The following is a 23,431-nucleotide window of genomic DNA, read 5'->3' on the forward strand; positions in this document are numbered from 1 at the left end:
GAAGTTAGTTAACATCCATCGTCTAATGTCCTTTACACAATCCTCAACTTTACTAAGCTTCTGTCTGTCCTCTGGCTTCGCTGAAACATACAACTGTGTATCATCAGCATAACAGTGGAAGCTAATTCCATGTTTACGAATAATTTGTCCTAAGGGTAGCTTATATAAAGTAAAGAGCAGTGGGCCTAAAACAGAACCCTGTGGAACTCCAAAAGTAACCTCAGTACGCATGGAGAAATCGCCATTTACATCTACGAACTGATAACGATCGGTCAGATAAGACCTGAGGCAGGAGAGGACTGTTCCCTTAATACCAACATTTTCTAATCTATCAAGGAGAATAGTGTGATCTATAGTATCAAAAGCTGCACTAAGGTCGAGTAACACAAGCAGCGAGACACAACCCTGATCAGAGGTCAGTAGAAGGTCATTTCCTAATTTAACTAACACTGTCTCTGTGCTATGATGAGGTCTAAATCGTGACTGATACATTTCATGAATGTTATTCCTATCCAAGTACGAGCATAGCTGCTGTCTACATTTTCTAAAATCTTAGAGATGAAGGGGAGATTTGATATTGGTCTATAGCTGGACAATTGAGACGGGTCAAGATCAGGTTTTTTAATCAAGGGTTTAATAACTGCTAATTTAAGTGATTTAGGTACATAGCCAGTGCTTAGGGAAGAATTGATCATATTTAAAAGTGGTTCAATTACTCCTGGACAAATCTGTTTAAAGAAACATGTAGGTACGGGATCTAGTATGCAAGTTGATGAATTGGCTGAAGAGATTAATGTAGCGAGTTTGGTCTCTCTAAGCGGAGCAAAACACTCTAAACATTGATCTGATATTGCTACATTGTCATGTAATGGGTTTGTTACAGTACTGTCTGGTTTTAGTTTAATGGCCTGTATTTCACGTCTAATATTTTCAGCCTTATCAATGAAAAATGTCATGAAATCTTCACTGCTATGTAATTGTTTCTCTCTGTAGTGGTTTTATTCCTAGTTAATTTTGCTACTGTGTTGAAAAGGAATCTAGAATTGTTTTTGTTGTCTTTTATTAAGGTGGAGAAATAGATTTTTCTAGCATCGCCAAGAGATTTCCTATATTTCAGTAGGCTCTCCTTCCATGCTGTTTGAAATATCACCAGTTTGGTTTGACGCCGTTTACGTTCTAATTGTCGAGTGGTCTGTTTTAAGGTTCGCGTTTGATCGTTATACCAGGGTGCTAATTTTTTCTCTCTAATTATTTTTCTTTTGAGTGGAGCCACTCTATCTAGCATGTAGCGGAGTGTTGTCTCCAAGCTTTCAGTTGCCTGATTGAGTTCTATCGGATCTGGCGGTGATCCAAATCTAACTGATGTCTGTGCAAGGTTATTGATGAAGCTCGGTGCAGTAGCTGATGTGAAAGTACGTTTTACGCGGTAGCGAGAAGAGGTGGAAATATTATGATCAATACGTATTATGAACGAGATAAGATAATGGTCTGAGACAACTTCAGACTGCGGAAAAATGATAATATTTTCTATACATAGTCCGTATGTTAGTATGAGGTCAAGAGTGTGACCACCATTATGAGTAGGCCCGATTGTGTTCTGATTAATCCCTACTGAATCTAAGATGGACACAACCGCTGTTCTCAGGGGGTCTTCTGGGTTATCAAAGTGAATATTAAAGTCTCTGACGATTAATGCTTTATCTACAGACACAACCAGGTTTGAGACAAAGTCTGCAAATTCACTAAGAAATTCAGTATATGGCCCTGGGGGCCTGTAAATAATAGAGGAATTTACTTATGTAGCCACAAAAAAAAACTTTATACTGGTATAAAGAATTTCAAAAGAATTAAATTTATGCTTAGGTTTTTACTATGGATGAGACCAACACCTCCTCCTCTACCAGTTGAACGAGGCTGATGTACATAACTGTATCCAGGAGGACTGGCGTCATTTAATGCTATGTACTCGTTTGGTTTAATCCGAATTTCCGTTAAACACATTAAATTACATTCCTGATCAGTAATGATTTTGTTAACAATAAGAGCCTTAGACGCAAGAGATCTAATGTTTAATAGTCCTAGCTTCAGATTAAAGGTGCTGGATGTGCATTCAGTATGATTTAATTTTAGGTTAATTAGGTTACGAAGACAGATTTTCCGAGATTTTCTATATATTTATATAGCTCGGGGAACAGACACAGTCTCTATAGTATGTATTACCGGGCCCGGATTTTTAATTGAACATTGATTACATTGAATGTCGTTATTGTTGGAAGATGTGCTTACGGTAGACAGTCACTTGGAGTGTAGCACCTTGGAGATGTTGTCAGACAGCAGTTCCGCTCTGAGGCTGCTGGGGTGCAGGCCATCAGGACGAAACAACCTAGGACGCTCCCAGAACAGATTCCAGTTATTGACAAACACCAGATTCTGCTCATTACACCAAGAGACTAACCAAACATTTAAAGCTAAAAGTCTAGTGAACTTTCCTGCTCCACGTCTGTATGTGGGAAGAGGTCCAGAGACGATGATCTTTGCGGTGGGTGATCTGCCTCGTACCGTCTCGATCAGGCTGGAGAAGTGCCTCTTCAGAACCTCCGTCTGCTGCACCTGGTGTCGTTCGTCCCCGCGTGCAGCACAACCGCTCCAATGCACTCGTCCTTCTTCAGGATTCCGGATACCTGCGCAGCGACATCAAGGACACGAGCACCAGAAAAACAGTGTGTGTGCACCTTACCTTTAGACGAGGCTACACGGACGTTCCGCACAATGGAGTCCCCGACAATCACAGCGTTAGGTCTGGTCGGAATCTCGAACACCGGAGGTGGCGAGCTCCTCACCTGAGGTCCAGCCCGCGCCTTCCGCCGCTGGTTCACCCAAGGCCCGAGGTGTGTTGGCGACCACGGCTGGGAAAGTCCTAGGTGCACGGTCCCTGCACAGAGAAACACACGGCGTAGAGGGCCTGTGAGTGGAAATAGCACGCTGTGTGCTTACCTTGGATATGCGGGCAGAGGCACAAGATGTTTCCAGCGCAGTTTGTCGCTCCAGCAGCTGGGCCTGCTTGTCGAGTAGGCCGCGGATCTGCTTCTCCAAATCCTCCAGTTCCAGCCGCACCATGTGAAGCTCAAGCGAGTCCTCATCTGCACTCAAAACCGGAGAGACAGCAGACATATTTGTTTTTTAAACAAAACAGCGGTAAATGAGAAATAAGGAACGTAAACAAGGCTAGCGGTAGGTGATGCTAGCGGGCTATGGGCTACAAGCTAGTCACGGATGTTTGTAAAAACAGATCAAATTTAGCGACAGCGCAACGTTACGATTGTTTTATCTAAAGTAGTGTCAGTTATATTTGTATAATGTAAGGTAAATAATTTTAAAGTATAGAGATTAGAAGAAATTAATGTAATAGCTTTAGCTTGAAGGGTGCTGCTTCCTGCTTCAGGAAAGGCCGTACAACTCAACATTAACACCTTCATACAAAAACATGACAAATTGACCGTTTATTCAGTGCTTCCATATATTAGCAAGGTGAAAGGCAGGTCTGTGAGAAATGAATAATACTGACATAACTATCACGCTTCAGTGTGATGACAGAGCGGACATAAAATGGAAAGTAACTAATAAAATACAAAAATAGATGGATGATTCACTTTGGGGGGAAAAACAAACAAAAACCTTCAAGTAACTAAAAACTGTATTGAAATGTTAAAAGATGAAAGGGAGTTGGCACAGAGGAGCAAATGAGGCCACAGGGAAAGATGAACATGACGTGTAAGGACAAATATATTAATACTTCTCTTTTTTACATATTTACAGGTCAAATACTAGATCGTAAATACTGTGAATTCATGCTGCAGACATGCTGACTATCATTCCAAGATCCATTTTTAATTATTAAGGATTTATAAAATGTGACACTAGGTTACTTCTCTATAGTTAAAAAAATTGCAAACAGGAATGTGTGTGTGTGTGTGTGTGTGTGTGTGTGTGTGTGCCCGCTTCATACTCCTCCACTCCCTACTTGTGCCTGAGAGTGTATTCATTGAGTAAAGACAGTGTGTGCTCTTAAATGTATGTGTGTGTGTGCGTGCATGTGTGTATTTAGATGGCAGTGTGAAGTGGTGTACCACTATGTGAGGAGGGAGAAGTATGCTCTGAGGATGAGGAGATGAAGCAGGATGACGTGGCCTCTCTCTGGAGCTCCTCCACGTTCTTCACGCAAAAACAGTAACACTCTCAAATTCTGATGGAGCGGCATCTACATAAGAATCAACAAAGCACACAAACATCAGTTTCGTTTTGGGACACAGATTTTCTAAATCATTACATTCGCTTTCTATTTATTTATGTATCATTATTAAAAGATCAATCATCAAGCCGGTGTAACCTTAATCTTTATCGCTAGCTGCTCCTGAAGTGTTTTGGAAATCGTTTCAGCCACGTCATGTTCACTCACCGTCCACTTTATTAGGAACACCTGTACGTTCATGTAGTTTTCTAACCAGCCAATCATGAAATATACAGGAATATAGGGGAATCTCAAGAAAACTCCATTTCAACACATTTTTTAAAAAAAATCTCAATGTTGGACTTGAGTTTGTAATGCAGTGAGCACAACCAAGGAGTGCATTTTAAAAAGAAAACTACAATGTTGTTGAAGACTGAAACCTGTACCTACAAACTAGAACTGAAAATGGAACCACTGAAGAGTCAACAGTGTCAGAGATCCTCGTGTGTCCAGTTCCACTGTGTACGGCACTTTTTATGCTTACCGACCCATTATTCCAGCTTTTGTGTTTTTTTTAGCTTTGTGCTGATAGAAATGGTTTTGTTTTTTTAAAGCAAACTTGGTGTTAAAACCCAGAAACATCTAGTAATAAAAAGTGACATTCATCATGTGTCTGAAGTGACACTGTTGAGTTATACAAGTAACTGGGTATTTTGGTATATATTGGAAGCACTATTTTTGAGCATTTCCCCATAATCTCATAGAGTGTGGTTTGCAGTATAAGCACCTTAGGTCTCATGCGTGGGTTCCAGCGCACATAATAACCCACCCAGAGCTCCAGATGTGTGAGACTGGCCAGTGGATACAGCACCTGGTTTTTACAGTCCACATAGAAGGGGTTAGTGAAGTCCTCCGGCTGACTGTTAATGTAGGACCACAGTGACCGTTCTACCCTGTACTTCCTAAAAACAAAAGAGGAGAGAGAGAGAGAGAGAGAGAGAGAGAGAGAGAGAGACACAGAGACAAGTCATAATACACTTAGACAAATTTATTTCCATTCAGAAAAATCAAACAGGCTGGAAAGCCTCCCCCCATTAGTGGAGAAATGTGGAGCGTACCTTTTCCATTCTCTCCTGCTCACTGCTGTAGAGGAATGTACCAAACAGGCAGCTGTAGGGGCGATCCAGGATGGGGATGAGAAAAAGCTCTTTGAACTCAGAAGCAGAAGGAAACTGAAAGAAAGAACACAAACACTGGGTTTAACAGTGTATAGTAAGATGCTTAAATGTGGATCTGCACAATAGTGCCTGAACAGATAATCAGTCTTTTGTTCAGTACAGAAATTATATTTATTTCTTACAAAAGTATTGGAACATCAAGGCCAATTCTATTGCTTTTGCTGTATACTGAAGACATTTGGGTTTGAGATAAAAGACGAATATGAGACGATAGATCAGAATTTCAGCTTTCATTTCCTCATATTTACATCTAGACGTGTTACACAGATTAAAATATGGCAGCTTTTTTGAAGCCACCCTATTCATTAACTGTTCAAAAATACTGGAACGAGTGACTGATGGTTTTCCTTGCTGGCCAGGTGTACCTTGTTAAATGGACTTTAAAGAATGAATAGCTCTGAATGTCTTCTCTTGGTTTGAGCCCTGGGTTTCACCTGTGGAGACAGCATTTGTTGTTAAAAAGAATAAACCGACATGAAGACCAGAGAGCTGTCTATGGGAGAAAAGCAAGCCATTTTGAAGCTGCGAAAAGAGGAAAAACCTATCTGAGCCATTGAGCACAAACATGGGGCATAGCCAAAGAACAATTTGGAATGTCCTGGAAAAGAGAGTTAGTTCTCTTTATGATCTCTTACTTTATAACATTAAAATAAAACAATAGTTCCCTCACAAACCTCTCTTTTTCCATCCTAACTCTTGAAATTAATAAGACTTGCAATGTTACTGAGAAACTGGAAAGTGCAATGTCCTCTCTGCCGTGACACTGGAGACTACTTCCATAAAACTTCCATAAATAGATAACTTATAAATCTTAACTAGATCACAATGATCATACGTCTTTTTCTTTAAGTAACATGTTTATAATATGTTTACGATTAAGCTTAGACTATATATTGCGTACGCCATACTAGACCCTGTCAATGAGCTGTTGCTATAGAAACGAGAACGAGCACATCACTATACAGCTGTAATTTCCCTTGCAGCTGGAATCAGAATCTTGCTGTTACAGAAATGTCTCCAACGCCTTCTGACCAATCAGACTGGAGAATTCAACAGTGTTGTGATGTAAAGCATCAGTAGCTGACCTGTCTCATCATCTGCCACACACAGTCAATGAACTGCACAAAGAGAGGGGATCGTTCCGAGTTGGCGTGATTCTCATCTCCAAGGCCGACACGCTGAGAAACACACAGAGAGAGAAAGATGGGGTTAAATATACATGCGTTCACACGCCCACAAACAACCACGCCCTCACTGCTCATACGCACCGAAGCTGATCCACTCCTTCTCGATCAGTACCTGGAACTTGTGTCCGAAGCTGAATGTAACTGATATTTTATATTAAATTATTGTGAATTATCTATATGTTACACTTTATTACCCCATATCTATATCTATATATCTATATCTATATCTATATATATATATATATATATATATATATATATATATATATATAGATAGATATTTTATCTATCTATCTATCTATATATATATATAATCTATCTATCTATCTATCTATCTATCTATATATATATATATATATATATATATATGGTAAATGATGTGCACATCGGAGCAACTTCATCCCGACCATTGCCTGCCTTCAGGGGTGCTAAGGAGCTCCTCGACCATGCCCATGCCCAATGTAAGTTACATTTTCACTGGTGCTGGCGCGTCTACCGAGTTTTGGAAGTTTTCAGCCATGTTTAGGCCCTTAAAAACGACAAGAATGCATGAAATAAATAATAAACACCAGAAAATCAATAGGGCCCTGCACCTCCGGTGCATGCGCCCTCTGGTGGACACCGGAAGCGCTGCACCTTTGATGCTCTGCCACAATAGTAAACAGAGCAGATCCAATAGGGCTTCACAGCAGCGGTGCTCGGGCCCTAAAAAGCAGAATAAAGCACCAACAGAAGATGCAGAAGCACAAAAGCGCAAAGGCAAGTAAGGATAATTACAAAAACGGGTACATTACAGAGATCCCCACAATGTGATCCATGACCACAGTAACATGACAAGAAGCTTCACCTCAGACCAGTCACCAGTTGTTGTAGGAAGGTGAAACTGGCTGCCTTAAAATATTTTTACCTCAAAGTGATTTGTAGCACACACACACACACACACACACACACACACACACACACACACACACACAGACACACAATGGAAATGGTGTAGCAAAAGTTATGCAACTATTGTGGAAAAAAAGTTAGGGGGGGGACCCTGATACTTTGTACCAGATGCATCATCTTTTATAATTGTGATTAATGGTCCATTAGAGAAGAAAAAATTCAGTTCCATTCTTTGATTACTTATTTGGCGTACAGTGAATATTCACACTTTAAGGCCATGTGGAACAATTTCCAAAATGCATTTAAATGGGGTAAATTGTGTACATTGAACCGAGAGTACTAGACATGTTTGCTAAAAGCAACACAAAGGCTTTATTCACACTGCAGGAATTTTATATTGTGTGTTTAGATTTTTTCTTTTAGACAGACTGTTCAACTGCAAATTTGTTCTGGTGAATGACAGGCATTCAAAATCTTTCTGCAGAACTCTGTTGAAGATTCTGTACATCAGAGATTCATCTGAACTTCAACAAAACATTTCACATTTATAGAGTTTTGTCTACGGCCATCAAGTAATCACATTTATAAGTGTATTTATTACCTCTCCCCTCTGTTGGCTCAAATTTAGCCTATTATCAAAAAACACTTAAAATTCAACATAGAAGCCAACACTCACATCTACCTCTGAGCCCAGTTGGAGATAGAAAAAAATACACCAGCCGTGAGTGAGAAGAAGCAAGGGTCCAGTTTTATTGTTCCGTTCCACCATACAAGATCCACACCAATGAGAATTCTCAGAAGTGATCCCAATACCCTGAGCTTAAGCTCCAGTATTTATACTGTATTTACACACTAAATAACCCATATGTTTCAAGAAGACTATGATCTCACTACCAATAGGGTTAAAAAAGAGCTCATTTACCTTACTCTTATGTTCCAGAAAAGGGCTATTTCACTTACACATAGAATCAAAACCAGGGGTTTCAATTTACACATATAAATCAGAACCCAGGCATTTCTAATAACCCAGAAAATAAAAACCCAGAGTTTTTAGTTACTCAGAGAATCAGAAACCAGAGTTTTGAATTACCCAGAGAATCGAAACCAGAGAATTTGAATAACCCGTAAAATAGAAAGTGGACAAGACTAAACAATCTAGAGTGACCTTGGTCTTACTGTTATCTCGCGGGGGGCAGCTTGACTCAGCCACCCTTATAAATGGCTCCTCATGGTTCTTTCATAAAATTAAGGCCTTCCTTATGAGCCAAGAACCCTCACCATTTGAGTCATGAGTAAGTTTACATTTTCCTGTATTTCTAGTTTATAATTTATTTTCATATTTGCACTATATTTCTTATTTTATATATATTTATACTACTTGAAAAGCGGTTTACTGTACTTCCAACTTCTTAATATCATTACAGTTCTACTGTCCTGCATATCCTACTATTCTGTTTTTTTTATAGAGATTTTCTCTATTACTATAAAATATTCTTAAAGTTATTCATGTGTGTGTATAAGAGAGAGTGTGTGTGGATGTTGTGTCTACTTGCCCGCCCTTGACTGTACGAGCGCATGTGTGTGTGTGTGTGTGTGTGTGTGTGTGTGTGTGTGTGTGTATTAGCACTCCTCAGCTCAGCTCGTATACCTCTTTTTGACTTTTTTGACTATTACTGCTCTTAAAGATCTTTAAAGTGTAATTCCAATTTGTCAATGTCTGCCTAATCCCGCTTCTATGTGTCTAGGTGACCGTCTTTTCTTCTTCTCCCCTTTGCTGGATGTTAGGTCTCCCTTATGTTTATTTTATGACATTTTTTATCCACAACACCTCCCTGATGGATATTTACACCTCCCGTTGCCTCAGCAGAGGAAAAACCATCATTGAGGACAGCTCTCACCCTGGCTCTGATCTGCTGCCCTCAGGGAGACGTTACAGGTGCATCAGAACAAGGACTAATAGATTCAAGAATAGTTTTTTTTTTCTTTTCCAAAAGCTATAACCATTCTAAACACACACAGGTACTGATTTCACAGTATAGGTATATAGTGTCTCAGAACTGTGCATTTTATAGTACCCCCCACCTCCCATAGTTAAGAGTCAAATCTCCACCATTCTGAAGGCATAAAGTACGTATTCATGTGTAAGCAAACATGTGTTTTATCTATGGGAAATAAATGAACATTAGAACAGATTTACTTGTCTCTGACTGAACAAAGCAGGTCATATTAAACTGGGTTAAATATACAAATCCACACAGTTCACCAGTCCAATAGAAGCTGTACATCACATTAGCAATACTTCTGCTCTGTTTAGACCCAGAAAATATAAAATACTTACTTTAGTATGAAATTTCTGTCGAGTGTCTACCATGGGGTCGGGATTTACGGTCTGTGAACACGTGCTGATTACACGTGCAGGAAAAGCAACCAACACGTGCAACCCTGACCGAGTGAGAAAGACTCAAACGATTCAAGAAGAGGATTCTGAATCAGTTCATTTAAAGAATCATTACCAAAGCTGCTTATCCTACTTCGATGGTTTGATAACAACAGCCCGTCTTACAGAGTGCTGCAGGAATGAGTCGAGTCCAGAAACGATTCAGCGTATTAGCACTTCCGTCAATGGGGTTTTGGGTTAAATGCCGGAAATAAGGTCTGTGGTGAACACAAGCTCAAGATGTTTTTACGTTTATCTCGACACACAGCCTAGTGAGAGACTTTTATTATTTTAAGGTACATTTCCTGAAGAAAATGTGAGTGGTGCTTGCCGTGGCAAAATTCGGATCGGGTGCCAATACTTTTGAGAACTGCCCGTGAAGGGCGCCAATAGTTTTGAGAGCCGGACGCATAGGGCGCCAATACATTTGACAGCCGGATGCATAGGGCGCCAATAGATTTGAGAGCCGGCCGCGTAGGGTGCCAACAGATTTGAGAGCTGGACGTGTAGGGCGCCGATAGATTTGAGAGGCGAAGATTTAAAAATAGTAGTGATACACAAGCTTGGTCGCAGTCGTGTTGATTAAGGAAAGCTACAAGGTTACAGATGTGAGGTTCTGACCTTTACGGTACAGTGAGGATGAGCAGAACATCTACACAGTACTGTGAATAGACTCAGTGTCTGTGGACTCGTTTACACACAGTTTGGTGAGATTATGCTACAGGAACAGTCAAAATACACCATGGCCTTGAATGTTTTGGCCCTGTCGTAAACACTGAACAATCACAACTACTCTGTTGAGAGCGAGAAATGACCTCACAGAGTGGTGTGTGTTGACGTCCATTTTATATAGTTACTGTTTCTGATAGAAAATCGATCTCCCTCGCGCTCTCAATACTGCACTGTAACAGTGTGGGACAGAGACCCAAACAGCAAGGTGAAAATGATCTCTCTGCAAAACATGCGTAAAAGTCGTTTAAACAGATTACACAGGGTCTCTTTTTCCTGCAAGGGGTATGTCAACTTCCGACCACAACTATATACCCACCCAGCTACCAACACACACACACGCGCGTGCACACACACTAATTCAGCCACTTAAAAACAGCAAGGACTTTTATAAACAATTAAAAATAGACTATAATATGAACATTTTAACAAATTAATAATAGCGCAAAAAACACACCAGTTAAAACACTGTAAATACCCTCCTTTATCAAAAGTCTGCTCTTGCGCCCACACTCTCGCTCTGATGCCAGCTGGAGCCGCCTCTTCATGGTCCCCTCGACCTCCATCTCTGCAGCTTTAGCCGTGAAGAGGTTTCTATGAACTGCAGCTTTGGAATAAAGCAACACATATCGTAAGGTCATTATGAATCTTAAGCATTAATTACACTTATACCATGGTCAGTGTGAATACTGGATCCTGATTGGCTGGAAGGTGTGCATTATAACTGTTTATTATTATTAAAGTCCATGGGTGTTTATTTTTTGTTCTTCTGTTTTTCTTTCGTCTTTGTAATTCACTCACAATCTGTTTAAAGACCCTCTCAGCGGGGATATGACACTGATTATTAATCAATTTACACCTTGTTTTCCAGATTTTATAGTTAACGGTGCATATAACAAACCAGTAAGAGTATTTTTCTTTTTTTTGGATAAAAAAAAAAAAAAAACACTGTCCTTATAAAATCTTTCTAAAAAGCAACTAACTGCGCATGCTCCACAAATCTAAGATATCATATAGACATGAATAATTAATTGCGGCAAAGAAGACTGGTCTGTTTTTAATGAGAAAAGGTAAAATCCCACCTAAGATGAGTGCACTGTGAAGAAAGGTATAAAAGGGGCTTGTGTGTGTTTGCATATTTTAGAGTTTCTGCAGAGTGAATCACTTTATTGTTTCAATAAAGTTTGATAATTTTTTGGCATCTACAAACCCTCTGCCTCTGAAGTTTTATTTTAACTTAGGCTGGAAAGATTGTTTCCATGACATTTTGAGGGCTGAAAAGTGCTTCTTCTAGCCAGAGACCCCTGTAATTGTAAGGATATATTCCACAACCCCCCTACAGGCCATGAGACAATAGTCATTCTAGTTAAAAGATATGAAACAGACCAGCCTTATAGCATACACACATCACCTATTGATGATGTGAAAAGATCTAGGGAGAGGTTTTAGACAGCACTAAACTGCTCAGTGAGGCGATATAACAGCTGCACTGCTGCCACCTAGTGGATACTAATGTCCACCACCTCATTTAAAATGTCAATAAACTATCACTTGTACGTTTATAATTACATAAACTGTTCACATACTACTGAACATAAGTATTAGTACTTAGTGTGTATGTAGTCTACTATAACTGTACCATACAGTTTTGTGTGTGTAATTTAATTATTTACAGCCAAAGCCTCTAAGAAAATACGTCCCAAACACGTATGTGGTGCCGACAGAGAAGAAGTGCTATGATTTAACGTGGGAAATCCGACATGACTTGACAAACGGCATCATTCCTGCAAAAATAACCTACATGAAACATGACATAAGCAAATGACTTTAACGTCCATGTCACATGAACTTTTAAGATTTTTATCTAATAATGCAGGTAGGCTGCACGATTATGGCCAAAATGATAATCACGATTATTTTGATCAATATTGAGATCTCGATTATTGATCTCGATTATTGATTGATTTTAGGGACAACATATTTTTATTGCACTTTCACATTTAAATGAACAGACCGCTGCTTTCACCTCCATGTTGTGCTACATTCCTGCTAACGTACAAATCTTTAACAGTGTTTACAGGAGGAGAGACGCAAGACCATTTCTTTTAGGAGCACAGTTGAAGTTTAGGGGTTTTTTTGTCTGTTTTTTAAACATTTTTTCTTTTTCTTTTTTTTTTAAGAGATGGTAACATTAATGTGCCACAATATAAGTAAATATAAGTAGGCATGAGAAAACTTGAGCTGGTCAATTATGACAGAATTTAGGAACATCGTGTGAGCCATGACACATTAATCTATCTTCTGATAAACTAAATCTAATATTTTCAGTTCATTTTACAGACTGTATGCACAAAACAACCGTGAACCTGTTTACCTTGTAAACAAATACAATACACCTCAATGTTCAGTGTTTGAAGTCTGCTCCTCTTACATATATTTAAAGCTGCACTATTAGACATTTCCACTGTCATGGTTCTGGGCTGGAGTCAGTTCTCGAACCGCTCTGTGTGTATTGTGTAGATATCTGAATAATCTCATATAGGATGTGATTGGGTGAGTTCATTTACCCACCAGATGCACAGCGCTTTAGTTTAATGGTGTTCATTAGGGATCAGGATTTTTAACTAACACAAAAATGATCCATATTAGGAAAAAGGCTAACAGCTTTCTAAGGAAATAGCAAACCAAGATTAATGTCAAACAGGATAGCTCAACACACACACACACACTTTTATTTCACATTATTTAAAAGGAATTTAAGTGTTATTTACCATAATTATGAACACAAGTTGTTAAGTTGACAATCATTTTAAAATTCTGTTGCTCCATTTAGATTTTCTGCAGTAGAATACAGCCTTTTAAACCAGGAAAAAATACTCATTTTAAGTCGTATAACATTTGTAATAACTAAAAACCGGTGTAATTACCAGTCTTTCCTCCCCACAAGGGAGTTTTAGGAAACTATCAGCTTTTAAACGTCTCTAGGTTACTGTATTTGTCTGTGTTTGAGCGCCGTCTGGAGGAAGATGCCATTTTGAAATGAAACTCATGCCATCTTCTAATTGTCAAAGAGGAAAATGTAGCGCCGATGTTCATCTCACTACCCAAACTGAACTGGTATTCCTCCACTGAAAATAGTACCGTGTCTTATGTTGAAAAGTTTTATTGTACTTTTATTTGACTTTTGTTTTTTAAATATCAGTCCATATAATATGAAATAATATAATTTACATTTTAAAATAAACGCGTGCGCGGGTTGATACAGCGCGAGGGAGGTTTTTTCAAACTGCGCTTTCCTCAGGAGTATACAGTCACAGTAAGGATGTTTAAGCAAAATTTGATATTTATTTTTATAGTTCTGTTTAGAATTGTGTTCTTGTTTTTAAACTAATGCTAGTTAAATAGTTTGTAATAAGTAACGAGCAAACGCCAGCCGGTTTTAGTCAGATAATTACCTTATCTAAATTATAATAATTGAATTGTTCAGGCGATCAAGTTTTGTACATGAAAAAAGAATTAAAAGTGCTTTGAGTATGGAAATTCTATGAATTACATAAAGAAAAACCCTTTTGGTCGTAAATGCCTCGTTTTTTTGCCCCCCACCATGCGTAGCATGACGGTTCCACATAATGTTTTTTTTTGTCTTAACACACACAAAATTTGTATTCGATCTTCTTAATGTATTCCCAAGACGAGCTTAACTCTTCTTTATGCAAAAAAAAAAAACAAAAGTGTTTAATCGACACGTTTTTGTTAACAAGAAAAAGCGCTAACCGTCATTGCACGAGGCAGTCAGCGCTGTGTGATGCGTGCTTATGTTTGACCTTCACAAATTGGGACAAGTTTGCATTCATTGTTGTTATTTTAGTGTATATATATTCATAGATAAACTTTTGTGTTCACCTATAGTTTTGTGGAAAAAAAAATTAACTGGACAATGTCCGGACGTCGGTCCAGATCCAGATCCCGTGCGCAAGGACCGCCTCCGCAAGAACCACCTGCGCAGGACCCGATCAAGCAACTCCTCAATAACGCCACCGTTTTGTTAGGGTAACGTCTGAACACTCTTATTCTCTGTCTCTCTCGCATTCATTACGCACCTGTTTGACTGACTGTGTTTAATGTGCAGCGCAGCACAAACAGTAAGACAACTAACTCAAGCACGCTTAGCTGCGCTGAATGCTCCAGCAGATCCAGCAGCTGGCCAAGATTAGAGCGGAGGGAGCCAAAGTGACTCTTGAGCAGAATGTACTACACTGAAATACTTCAAGCTGCTTTCACACCTTACCAGCCCCTGCCCCGGTCAGAGTAACTCTTCTGCACTGTAGCTTTGTAGATAGAAGTTGGTTTAGTTCGAGATGGTGTCGTAACCCTCAGGTTCGAGTTTAAAGCAGAAGAAGTGTTACAGGAACTTGTCATTAATCTCTCACTAGCTGCGTTTACATGGACAACAATAATCCACTCTTGATCCGATTAAAACATACTCTAATTAAGAAACTACCATGTAAACAGCAATTTTTTACCTTAATCTAATTAAGGTCATAATCGAAGTAACCAATAATCGAATTAAGACAGGTGGAGTACTCCTGTTTTAGTCGCATTATGGACGTGTATTACACACATGTAAACACCTTAATCACATTATGAACGTCGTGTGGGAGTTTTCACCGCATTTTGCGACAGGACACGATCTCACACGGCAGTTTTATGGCGAACAAGAGAGCTCGGCTGTGTCCCAAATCGCATACTTTCCTACTATAGGCCTGTAGTGGGGAAAAATACATGTATCTCGGCTACTATATAGACGGTAACTACGCGATTTGGGACGCAGCCCACGGCATCACGCAGTTGTGTATTAGCACGTACAGCATGACAAATAATTAACTGCACTTGAATCGTTCATAAAAAAATTTAATAAAAACATGCAAAACTGTATATGGTTCCATAACGAAGACGAACTGTATGCTGATACGTGAAATTCTGGAGGGACGGCGTGGTGCGGTGACGTAATGACGCGGGCTGTTAATCTAATTATGTTCTAAAACATGTAAAACAGGAACATGACAGGAGTATTCTAAAAGCGACGCATGTAAACACCTTAATCACATTATGATCTTACTCAGAGTAAGGTCAATAATTAGATTACTGCCGTCCATGTAAACAGTAGTCACTGTGACCCGAAAGCTGCTTGTTGGATGTTTAATGTAAGATTAGAAAGTTCAGCTGGTTTATCTCCTCTCAGGTGTGTGTAAAACAGAACCTGGCTGTGTCCTTGCAGTGTGTGATTTCTATTTCATCTGTGTTTTCAGAAGGAGGTGGAAGACGTCACCAAAAGCTTTGTGATGAGCTGAATTTTTTTTTTTTTGTTAAATAAAGTTTCCTTGAACAACCAACACCTGCCTGACTGTACGAGTATTTACATGAAACAGCCGCAGAAAATTATGCAAATTAATAAACAGTGTGTGATTTCTATTTCGTCTGTGTGTTTTCAGATGAAGGACGTGGAACACGTCACCAAGTTGTGTGAAGAGCTTGTGATGTTTGTTTGTGTTTCTTGATATTGCTGAAGTGAATAAATTAAAAAACTTTTACTCTGTAACACTGACTTCTTGACTGACTGTGCCGATGATGCCAAACATGCCACGCTGAACTCCTGAGCCTGAACAAACACACACACACTCCCCTCAGTATATACACTTCTGGTACACACTATTCTGGATTAACTACGTGTTGTTGGAGATTAAGTGTTTAATGTTTACAGCCTAAATTGTTGCCATGGAGACAACACCTGAAATGCAGAGCTTGCCGGTCAGCAGGAAGTTCCAGAGAGAGTTACATGGCACCTTGGAAGTGTTTCCAAAGTCCACAAAGAACACCTGTACACACACACACACACACACACACGTGTACACTCAATGTGCAGTTTTCCTGTAACCACTCCATTCTCCATCACGGAGGCGCGTTAGTAGGTGTACGTGTGTGTGTGTACAGATGTTACCTCCACATTACTCCCCATGACATGCAGTATTTTGGCTCTGTAGTAGTTCCCAGGCTTGGTGTGAGTTTCAGAGAAAGGGGCGAGACACAGAAGATTTGGATAAAGTGAGACAGGAAGTGGGCAGAGCGCCCGTGTATTAACGGCCACTGTCAGCCACCTCTGTTTCTCCAGACTTGCCTCGTGAGCCTGGAAACCCCACTTCCATGACCTACAGACCTACACACATACACACACACACACACACACACACACACACACACACACAGGAGCCACTGCTTTTTTTTATTTGTGCACTGAAAGTGAAAGAGGCGGAACAGACACCTCGGTGATACCGACGATAAAGACAGGGTTAGACGGAAGATTCTCCAGCTCAATGGAGCTGCTCAGAACCCTGACAGGGCTCACTGACTGATTCTGAATATCCACATTCAACCTGAGAGACACACACACACACACACACACACACACACACACACACACACACAGTGTGTGAGAGAGACACAGAGAGAGAGACCTGTAACAGAACAGCACTAATGTACAGAACATCATCTAAACATCACACTGTCTAGGGGATGTGGTCACATGACTACTCTCACTTAAAATGTAACTATGACTCATCTGATGATGCTCGCTGCAGTGTGTGTGTGTGTGTGTGTGTGTGTACCGTGTATATCTGAGGTGTGAGATACACTACCCCCCTGCCCAAGTCTCCACCTCTCCAGCAGGTTAAACGTTGAGATGGAGAGGAAGTCTCTGCTGTGCGAGGAGGAGAGACAGAGAGACCTCTGGGAGAACGCCAGAACCTCTCATTGACGAGCGGTAGAACTCTACATAGGCCCTGATACACACAGACCCACAATACATATTTATAGAAAATCACAATTAAACACACACACACACACACACACACACCTGGAGCTGTCAAAGGAGATGGATTTGACTTGACCACAGTGTCTGAAGAGAGACTGGAGCTGTTTATGGTAGAGGAATGCAAATGGAGGGAGATTACACACCTGAGAGAGAGAGAGGGAGGGAGACAGAGAAATATTATTAATAATAATAATAATCCCCTAGTTAAATGGAAGCTGACTGAATACCACTACGGTGGTCCTGGGGTTGTTTTCATAGAGCTCCTTGGAGGCGAGCTCCTCGTCCACAGTTCCCTGGAGGAAGCAGTTCGGATAAAATGCGCCTGCAATCGCCACCTGAACGGAAACATCACTGATACTTAATAATAATTATTATTTATTTTCTGCAGGAGTAAGTTACACTTCTTGGACTTTGTCATCGTGGTGACAATTTTAAACTCTGCATTTGCAATTTTACTTTGGATGCTTGTGCTTCTAAGGCTGCGAATTATGACTAATATTTATATTTACTGTATATCAGGGGTGCCCACACTTTTTTGACTAGCGAGCTACTTTTAACATGACCAATCAAAGAGATCTACCTACACTAAAAATGCGAAACATATTTATTTATACACTGTGTATACTTTATATATATATATATATATATATATATATATATATATACACACACACACACACACACACACACATACACACTATATGTTCATGTATCTTGCATAACTGCATGAACCCTTATGGGACGCTACAATTCAGTACATTTTTGGTCATTACCTTACTCTGATAACGTGCACTGAATAGAATCAGCCAGGGTTGCATAGTCCGGACAGTAGCTGCTGGTAGCCAGCCTCAAGCAGGCCTCCAAATGATGATCAGTCATTGTGGAACGGTATTTGGGCTTAATGATCTTCATGAGGGAAAAGGCTGACTCACATAAATAAGTAGAGCCAAATAATGCAGTCAAGGAGGTGGCACATTTCCTCATGTTTGGGTACTTTTCCCCTGTGAGTAAGTTCCAAAACTGTTCATGAGCCCTGGACTTCAGCTGAATGTCAGTCTGTAGTTTCAAAATCTCATCCTCCACTTCAGACGAGTTCAGGTGAAACAGCGCTGCAATTTTCGATGCGAGTGAATCAACCTCAACATTGTCCCTAAACGGGTAGCACATGAATGTGGCGAATGCCTCCAGTAAAGCAAAGTCTTGAAAGCGTCTGTCAAACTCTGACTGACAGCTGTCAATCTGCTCCGAGTAGCGTGCAATGTTAAACTGCGCACAAGCCTTCCGCTGCGTCTCCAGCTCTGACGCAAGGTTTTGGAAGTTCCCAAAAACATGGCGCTGCAGCTTTGAGAACAGAAGTTGCATTTTCCGTTTAAAGGCATTAACTGCCTTTAATTTTTGTCTTTTCCTTGCAGCTCCAAATTAAGTTGGTCAGATCGGTTAAAAATGCTCGGTTAAAAAAAGTCCAGCAGCCACTGATCATCATTGACTTGGGTGTATTCTGCATGTTTAACAGCAAAAAGAAACTCCCTTATCTACGGACAGAGCTCTCGAAATCTCTGCAGGAATTTACCCCTACTAAGCCATCTCACGTTAGTGTGTAGCAGGAGCTGATTGGTCGCAGTCTGCCTTCTCCAGATGCGCACGGAACAGCCGTCTTTGAAGTGATCTAGCACGTATAGAACAGGCGATCTTTGTTGCCACATCCATGATCTCTTTCATGTTTAGCTTTCTTGCACATAAGGCTTGTTGGTGTATTATGCAGTGGTAGTTAAGGAAGTCAGGGAAAGCATCGTCTTCCCTGCACTTGGCAATGAATCCATTTGCGCCGCTCAACCATTGACTGATATCAATTTGCACACTGGGAGCTGGGTTTTGTCAATGAAGTCTTTAAAAGACTGAAAAATGTCCTCTCCCCGCGATTTCGCTTGCTAGCCTTTAGCACTGGCGCGCTTGATCGCACACGTGTGGTGAGAGAAAAGACGAGATCTCAGACTGGCTGCCCTGTACGTCAACTAACCTCTTTTTTTTTAATGGCAATCTACCTGCACTTGGGCACCCCTGCTGTATATATTTTGACCTGAAGAAAAAAGCCTCTTTATACACATATGCTGTTAAACTACACCTGCTCTACTCGTGTGTGTGTGTGTGTGTGTTACCTGCACTATGAATTTCTGTGTGTGCGTGCTGGTGTAGTCGGAGCAAGAAGTTTCGCTGATGTGCATGTTGAATTGTGACACTCAATTCTTCAGATCCTCAAACAACTCGGCCACCTGTAACACACACACACACCAGAAATGATAGTTAGGGATCTGTGTCAAGAAGTGTGTGTATAGATGTGTGCGAGTGAGTGAGAGAGAGTCATAACCTCTCGTATCCATTTGATCTGAATGCAGTTCTCTTTGCCCCACTCCAGCTCATCCTAAAACACACACACACACACACATCAGTATCACTTTATTTATTTCTATAATCCAACACGTTATAATTCAACATAACTGTCACGATCTCCTGCCTCCCATACGCCGTGTACCGGTTTAATCTATTTCCTTATTTGGTCAGTGCTTCCTGTTCTTATTACGATGTCCTCTCTCTGACTGGTTCCTATTTCTTAAACTGTGCACTCTATCTGTACACTACACACTTGACCATCTAACACCTGGATATTTGAAGAGCATACAAAGACACACACACACACACACACACACACACACACACACACACAGACACCCTGCGTGAAGTTGGCCCCCCCACCAACACAAAACATCAGCAGAATAGTTTGTGCTGGTTTGTGCCGTAAAATTTTTTGTTTGTGCTGCTTCAGTTCTGGAGATATTAAAAGAATATTTATAGGTCATTCTGGGTTCACTCAAACCCCCCACATGCTCCAAATTCACCCCAGATGGTCTCAATAATAACAATAATAATAATAATAATAATAATTCAAAAGAAGAAGACTACAGCGCCTAAACCCACACTGCGCATGCGCGAAGCCTGATGACTCAGCCATTAAATTAGAAAAAGAGCTCTAATTAGCCAGTGAAGCTACATGTCGTTCTGCCACGTCCACTTATAAAAGTAAATCATGCAATATTCTCAGACTGGGCAGTTATTGATAGAGTGAATTCATCGTTTTAAATAGAATCAAAAATAACATCGACCTATTTGCTAATCTCATTTCGATTAGCTTGCTCATTAATTACACTGCGCATGCGTGGACTGGACTGCCTCCTCAAAAGCTAGCACCGCTAGCATATTTGTATAATATTAACATTAATATTGAACCAGAGGAGTGAATAAAAAAAGTTATAAAATGTTATTTCTCACTTCTCCTCCTCTTGTTCTTCTTCTCCGTGCGGGTGTGAGTTATCTTTAGTCGGTTCCACGGTGATTCGGTCATTAGTAAACGGAGCTCCGAGAGTGAATCAGTGCGCCGTCACCGCCTGCTTCATACTGATACACCTGAAACACAGGTGTTAACACCGTTAACTACACACATACACACAATACAGAACAGAACGGGTTCGGTTACACAGAACCGAATAAACTCTTTAGTTTGGGTCCAAACGGGCCAGAACTAACACTAACAACGGTTTCTGCTCCTCAGTTCGACTTCTCGCGCTCGCGGTGACGTCACCAACGTAAAGGACGTTGACGTAAATTTGAATCTGTGAGGAGAAAATAAAATAAAATAAACCCAAATATTATTTCATAAAAAGTTTCATTATCCTCTTCTTCTTAAACACGATAGAGGATAAGATATACAAATACATACCAAAAAAAAAAACAGCTTTATCATTATTTTAAATCAAATCTTTGATTTTTTTTATTATTATAATATAAATATTATAAAAAAATATATTTTTTTTTTATTTTAAAAAGTGCTCCTTTCTAATTACATTTTAATTAAAAATATACTTCATCTTACTCTTGTTTAATTAAATTTTTTAAATCAATATTTAATTCATCGGTGATTGTAGACGTGTTGAGGTTTCACATTCTTTGTGCTTTATTACCATAAATGTACACTTTGTTTAAACTTTTGAGTTTGGACACAAACTGTAAACATTCCTCATGAATCCAGAACATTCATTTGTTTATTATTTACAAAGTAATAATTAAACAGCTGAATAAAATGATCAGATTAATCACTTGCAACATTTAGGATATGAATTTCTTGTATTAAGTGAGGTTTAATTATACACAGATATAAATAGATTTTATTTATTTGTAGTTTTCATATTTGACTCAGTACATTACACTACATTTATTTAATCAACTATTTATCAAGTTTAAAAAAAAAATATATTTAACTGAATGATTGTTCAAGATCAATAAAAAATCTTCAAATAATCTATCAACACCATCAATACATCTAATCAGTAAATTAAAAATCTACATTTATCCAGCTGATCTATTGACTGGTTTATTGAAAGTTTTACAGCTTCGACAGGTAAAGAAGCCGTGGCTTTAATCTGATCTTCTGATTTCTAATGATAATTAAATGACAAAATACAGAATTAAAGAATATCTTTATTTAAATTCAAAATCATGAATCATTTAAAAATATGGACTACAAGTCATTTCTACAAGTGTTCATACAGACAGAAAGACCAGTGATGAAACGGATTTAACAGATACAGGACAATTAGGACAAGGAAAGTGAGAGAACTAGAATGATCATTTATTTATTATTTAAAAAAAATTACAACTGTGTTCAAGATCACAGTAAAAAGACAGTAGAGGAAACAAAGGAAAAAAATATTTCACATTTCTTGTTTAAATTCAACAGTAAAATCACATGAACTGAAGACATCGTGACTTTTTGAAACCGGTCGTTACATTTTTGAGTCAAACAGAGCAGGTAGTGATGAAGAAGCTGCCTCGAAAGATCATTTCTGTTCCTCGAAGAGTAAAAAAAAAAAAAAAAAAAAAAAAAATTAAATCCTAAATGTATGAAAAATAAACATTATGTACATTTTATGTCTAATTACAGTGAACCCTACGGAGAGTGAAGCTTACAGAGGCGAAGCGTTCACGCTACAGCAAATTTCACCGGTTGACACTAAACTCGCTCACTTTGGAGGTGCGTTTCTCTGTCCCGTGATATTCCTAGCACTGTGTGAAAGCTCCCGAGATGTCCAGCATGGAGACGTGTGTGTATGTTGATGTGTACACAGTACCAATGGTCAGGATGTACTGTTGTGTCAGAGTTTCTCATTCCCCTGAAAAACACACGTGCGCACGCGCACACACACACACACACACACAGTGGAATTGTAAAGCAAAACATTGGAATATATATCTTAGTCACATCTCATAGTCCTTTTATAGAGTCTGAATCAGTTTGACTGATTCATTTAGAGTTGATTCAGAGTCGAATCACTTTCTAGTGAGAATCAAATACTCATCTCAGTCTAGTTCGTTTGGAAGTGTTCGACGCTCACTAGAAAATTATTTGACTCCGAATCGTCTCGAAACAAATCAAACAATCAAACTAATGGAAGGGAAAGAGCAACAGGAAAGAGGACAGCCTTCCTGCTGAAAGCAAACCGGATCAGAACCTTACATTAGATTGTTTTCTATATTTTTATTTTAAATCAGTTGTGTTGTTTTTCTTCTTTCTGCACCCGAACCCGAGACTACCTGTAGAAGGTGGTTGAATTCGGTTACACTGGAACTGTGAATGTGAATTGTCCCATGAATGTGAACGTAACTTGTATCCGGGTCCGCACTTGTTCAGGAAGTAGAGTAACCTGTGCTGAAGGCCTGTTGTGGTGATGACGTGTCATGACATGTTTTGGCCCAAATCTGCAGTAACTTTGAAAAAGTGGAAGCTCCTTTGAATATTGTGGA

At 39.5% G+C, this 23,431-nt stretch overlaps 2 protein-coding genes across 2 annotated transcripts in view; both read right to left on the reverse strand.

Annotated features, from left to right (window-relative positions):
• The window catches only part of LOC108261599 (NACHT, LRR and PYD domains-containing protein 3), a 619,868-nt gene that overhangs the window by 123,598 nt on the left and 472,839 nt on the right, over positions 1-23,431 (reverse strand). The gene's annotated exons all lie outside the window — the stretch shown is intronic.
• Positions 16,705-21,153, reverse strand: LOC128630397 (ATP-dependent RNA helicase TDRD9-like). Its single transcript, XM_053678931.1, has 7 exons — positions 20,903-21,153; positions 19,944-19,997; positions 19,735-19,848; positions 17,806-17,913; positions 17,621-17,721; positions 17,373-17,493; positions 16,705-17,141 (listed from the first exon to the last, which is right to left on the reverse strand). Exons 3-7 carry the CDS (start codon positions 19,798-19,800, stop codon positions 17,079-17,081), a joined length of 459 nt encoding a protein of 152 aa, XP_053534906.1. The 5' UTR covers positions 19,801-19,848; positions 19,944-19,997; positions 20,903-21,153; the 3' UTR covers positions 16,705-17,078.

The sequence above is a fragment of the Ictalurus punctatus genome, unplaced genomic scaffold, assembly GCF_001660625.3.
Source record: "Ictalurus punctatus breed USDA103 unplaced genomic scaffold, Coco_2.0 Super-Scaffold_100056, whole genome shotgun sequence".
NCBI lineage: Eukaryota > Metazoa > Chordata > Actinopteri > Siluriformes > Ictaluridae > Ictalurus > Ictalurus punctatus.